The 4,648-nt window shown below is 41.0% G+C and overlaps 1 protein-coding gene across 2 annotated transcripts in view; it reads left to right on the forward strand.

Moving 5' to 3' along the window:
• Positions 1-4,648, forward strand: part of LOC116398014 (interleukin-1 receptor type 1-like) — a 21,449-nt gene continuing 16,801 nt past the window's right edge. The window contains exons 1-2 of one of the 2 annotated variants that reach the window (XM_031873986.1): positions 1-106; positions 2,279-2,435. In XM_031873986.1, coding sequence (XP_031729846.1) covers positions 2,405-2,435 — 31 coding nt within the window. In that variant the 5' untranslated portion in view covers positions 1-106; positions 2,279-2,404. Of the gene's footprint in view, positions 107-2,048; positions 2,436-4,648 lie in introns of those variants that run through there. The other variant, XM_031873988.1, reaches the window with a different exon arrangement.

The following is a 4,648-nucleotide window of genomic DNA, read 5'->3' on the forward strand; positions in this document are numbered from 1 at the left end:
GGAAGTCAGAGCCGGGAGGACGCGTCTGAAGGTCAGAGCCATGGTGTCTCTACAGCGCTTTCATGTGACCTTGAGGAGGAAGGACGAGAGGAACAGCAAGACTTCGGTGAGTTGTCGGTCTCGAACCCTTTGAACTGAGAGGTGGGATCATTTGAACACATGTAGGATCACGACGTCATGTTGTTGGCTGTGACGTCGTCTGCTCCACATCTGGACTATGTTAAGTTCTGGATCAATACGTCGGCGTCCAGTCAACCAAGCTGGACTTTAGGTCAAACAAGTCAATGCATGCAGTCAGGTTTCTCCTTTATCCTCCTGTGTTCATCAGTAACTTTACAGATTCTAACCATTTGATCCACTTTGTTTTTTCCACATTTATGCAATTTATCCCAAAAACTTACAACTTATTAGATTCTCTGAAAAATGTAGTTAAAAGTCATCAAACAGCTGTTATCTGTAGACATAGTGAACCTCTAATCACAAGTCAGGCTCTCTTAGACCTGATCCACACGTCCTCTCCCGGTCTCAGTGAGCAACACTTTACAACACTCATCCCTCCTCCCTACGTTGTTCATGGAGGAGAGATGGATCTAATCAATCACCTCGTATACGAGATAACCGTGAAAACAAAATAAAACACGTCATTAGGTCAAATAACCGTCAGTTGATGATTTCTGACATAAAAATGGTTTTGATTGTTTAAACAGTATCAGTCCTGAGTTATCCAAAGAGTCAGAATCCTCGTGTATCAAACTACAGATTGTTCTCTGTAATGATGAAACACGTCTTCTGTTATTAGTTTCATCACCAACGACCATAAAGTCAGGTTCTGACCACAAAGAAGTTCCCATGTAAGAAAGAGAAAAACACGGTGGAAACATGTTGAGGGTACGAGACGAGAACAGAGCGCTCGTAGTCAGGAAGCGTGTTGTTAACGGCCACAATGTGGCTTTAAATGTTGACGTTTTCCCAGCATGCATCCTGCTACAGTGACATTTAATCAGGGACGAACTCGTCGCTGCATGAACGTGTCTTCTGGGGATTCCTCTGTCCAGGGGAAGCCCAGGTGTGGCTGCAGCCTTTGAAGTGGTTCTGCAGGAATTACCCCCCCGAGTCAGCTCCATGTGTAAACGATGGGAACCAAAAGCTGCAGAAGTAGAGCTCCATCTGAGTCTTTAGGTTTCTTTAGTTCTCTGAAGGATGAGATTGTGGACGTTTTTATCAGATAGTTGGTAATAAAAGAAAGAAAATATGGATTATTAGACTAAACTAAAAGCATAACTCAGTGGACGTATCTCAGAACAATATATTCTCTCGGCAATTGAGATGAAAAGCACAGATTTTCAGTTATATCCTGAGAAAAAGATTGTTATTATCTGTAAACTCATATCTCATATTCATGGACTACTTTATTATCTTTATGCAAACCCTGTAAAGAAACAAGTCCTGTATTAAATGTGTTATGAAGACACAGAGGTTGAACATCCTGTAAACTAGTTGATTAGGCTAATAAATATTCACTCATGTGGATTTAAAGACTTCCTGTTTCTAAAGCTCATAAATGAATTGTCCTTCTTTATATAATCCACAGACATGTTTATCGTTAGAAGTTACAGAAACTCAGAGGTGCACGACCAAGCACCACGACCATTACGTCATGTTCTGCTTCCCCGGCTCGTTGAGCATGCTGGCTGTGACCTTTCATATCTATCTGACCCATGTGTTGATGATAACGCCTCTTCATGTTGCTCTCAACGTGCCCCAGATTGATGCATTCATTTAAAATGTGCATCATGTTCTTCTGCTGGAACACGGCCCCCAACATTAAACTCACCTCTTTAAACCTGCTGTTAACCTGTGAATGTCTGTTTTTTGTGCTGTTCCTTATTGTGATTGATTTTGTTTATATTGTAATTACTTCTGTTGTTTCTGTTTTTTACCATGTAAAGTGTCTTTGAGTACCCTTTAAAGCGCTATACAAATAAAATGTATTGTTATTATTATCATTATTAATAAAAGGGTCTGAGGTCCACCCAACACAGTCTCACTAAGTCCTGTGGAAACACTTTTTATATTTCTATATTTGTTGTTCTGTAAACTAAACTTCAGTGACAACTGCGTGTTGTTGTGTCTGAACTTTGGTTTATGTCACAACATAAGGTTTAAGTTACTCTATGTGAGATACTTTGGAAGGTTTTCTTTAGTGTGTTGAGAGGCAGACGGCTGAGAGGTGCAGTGAGAACCTCCCTCTCTGAGTTCTTTGTGCCTTCGTCTACAGAAGTGGGGCAGAGCCGCTGAGTCACCGGCTGAGCTGTGAGGTCCAGACCACTCTGCACAGCGAGGGTCAGAGGTGTTCCTCTGGTAGCTCCGCTCCGTCTGCTCCCTCAGCCTCCTTCCTCCATCCATGTCGGTGCCTCTGAGTTGCTTTCTCCGAGGTGAGTCAATATCTATTTTCTGCTCACTTTTATTATCAGAAGACACGAGTTACACGTCTCAGATCAGCTCCGTATTGAGTTGCCCTGTTAGGAATATCAGGGTTGCTCAACCTTTAAGCAAAGCACCGTTAAGCGTTGCACGTTAACTGCTGTAGAGAAGTGTGTTGTAACTCTAACCACAGAAGAAGACACACTTCTTTTCACACATTAGAGGCACCTTCTGTTTGTAATGTGTTGGTATTGTTACCACATTACATATCATGTAAAAACATCTTGTCAATAATATCTTATGTAGTCATATCGTATGCATATTCATTTGATGTTCTCTGTAATATTGTGAAGTTTTAATATTTTATAGTTTGAGGCTTCGGATGAGCCCGTTGGCTTTGTGCCTCTTCCTGCTCTGTGATATCACTTATCTCTGTTATGTTTGATTATTTTATGCTTTAAATTGTGCAAAATTAATAAACTACACGAGATAAACAAAACTAAACCTTCTGTATCCAATAAAGAGCAAAGCTATTATATTAAGCTATTCGGTAATATTGATGCTTGAATTCATGTTTGCACTGCAAGTTGAGTCAAAGGTTCAGGGATCAACGGGCTTTACTTTCTGCTTGTGGTTTAAACGTGAACACTGTGCAGATGTGTGCAGATGTGTGCTTTATGAGTGAGTTCCGGACACCCTCGTTTTACACCAGAAAGTAAATGTGTGTGTGTGTGTGTGTGTGTTAGACTTTGATATCTGTGGGTTTTATTGATGAGTAAATTCCTAACTGAGATCTGGTTAGCGATGCACACGTATTAGAATGACTTTATTCTATTTACTCTGTGTCTCCTGCTCTCCTTGGTGCAGCGCTGCAGTTTGTTTAAAGGGTTAAATTGTTTTGTCGGGTCAAAATAAATGATTTTAAATTGATTTATTGCTGCTAGTAAAAGCCTTCTGAGGTGGAATGCCACCGTCTGTGCGGTGCGTTGTTAATGCTGCTGCAGCAGCTCATGATTCATCTCAGTGTAGTTGCACATTAAAAACAATCAGAACCACGGTGGAAAGAAGGTGAAGAAACCCGGCAGCAGTCTGGTGCAGCACCTCACCGCAAAGACCAAGAAGGGAAAAGCTGTTTGTCCCTGAGAGACAAACGTTGTCACTTCCCACTGACTCCAGCGGTGTCCTCGGTGTGAAACATCAGCTGTGGTTAAGCTGCTCATATTCTCGTGCTCCGCTGTAGGGAGGGTGAATCCCATTGTCTTCCCTTTGTGCAGCTAAATCAGTCACGTAGTCAGAGAACCTCCCACGAGCTCAATGGCTCCAACTTAACCTCTTTGTCTCAGGATATTCCCACATTGTTCTGTCTCTATCAGTCCGAGATGAGGAGCGTTCACTGACTTCAGCGCCTCTTTAATTTAAGAGAGATTTTCTCAGACGTGGTTAAAAATAAACTGCTTTAGAGTTTTTCCTGAAGAATCACAAAAAGAGTTTGTTTCCAGCAGAGTGGAGTTGTATGAACGTAACGTATTGAATGAAGCCGTTCAGGGCGTGCCGGTCATCTCAACAAGTCACAGCTACTGAAGACGTCCACTGAGGACCTGCAGGTTTCAGTTCTCTCTCACCATCTAACATCACATCCTCTTCCCCTTCAAAGGAAACTAAAAGCAAAGCGCTTTATTTTGCTTAGCTCAGCACTTCTCCATCTCTCCAAGAACATGGATTATTAATCTGGACCCTGATTCATGAAGAAGATCTTTGTCTTATTTCAAGTCTCACATCATCAGAACAACCTGAAACCTAAATGTATGAGCAGCTTCACACGTAGCTGTGTTATTAATAGTCAGTCATTCATCAAGTCAAAACTCTTTAGCATGTTGACGCTCACGCTCCTCCAGCATCACCATCTGTTGATTTGTTTTTCATGATCTAGAGATCAATCAATCGGCCGATTAATCGATCTGCTGATCAAGAGAAAATTGATCTGCTACAACTTTGGTAATCGATTAAAACACAATAAAAACATTCTGAGATTTCAGCCTCAAATCTGCAGATTCTCTTCATCACACGAGAAACTAAACTGAATATCTGTTGATTTTGGACTTTTGATTTGATCAAAAAAAAGTAATTCTACTACCACTAACATTACTACTATTACGACTATTATTACTACCACTAATATTACTACTACTACGACTATTATTACTACCACTAACATTACTACTAT

Source organism: Anarrhichthys ocellatus, unplaced genomic scaffold (assembly GCF_004355925.1).
Source record: "Anarrhichthys ocellatus isolate YVR2014 unplaced genomic scaffold, GSC_Weel_1.0 scaffold77, whole genome shotgun sequence".
Taxonomy (NCBI): Eukaryota; Metazoa; Chordata; class Actinopteri; order Perciformes; family Anarhichadidae; genus Anarrhichthys; species Anarrhichthys ocellatus.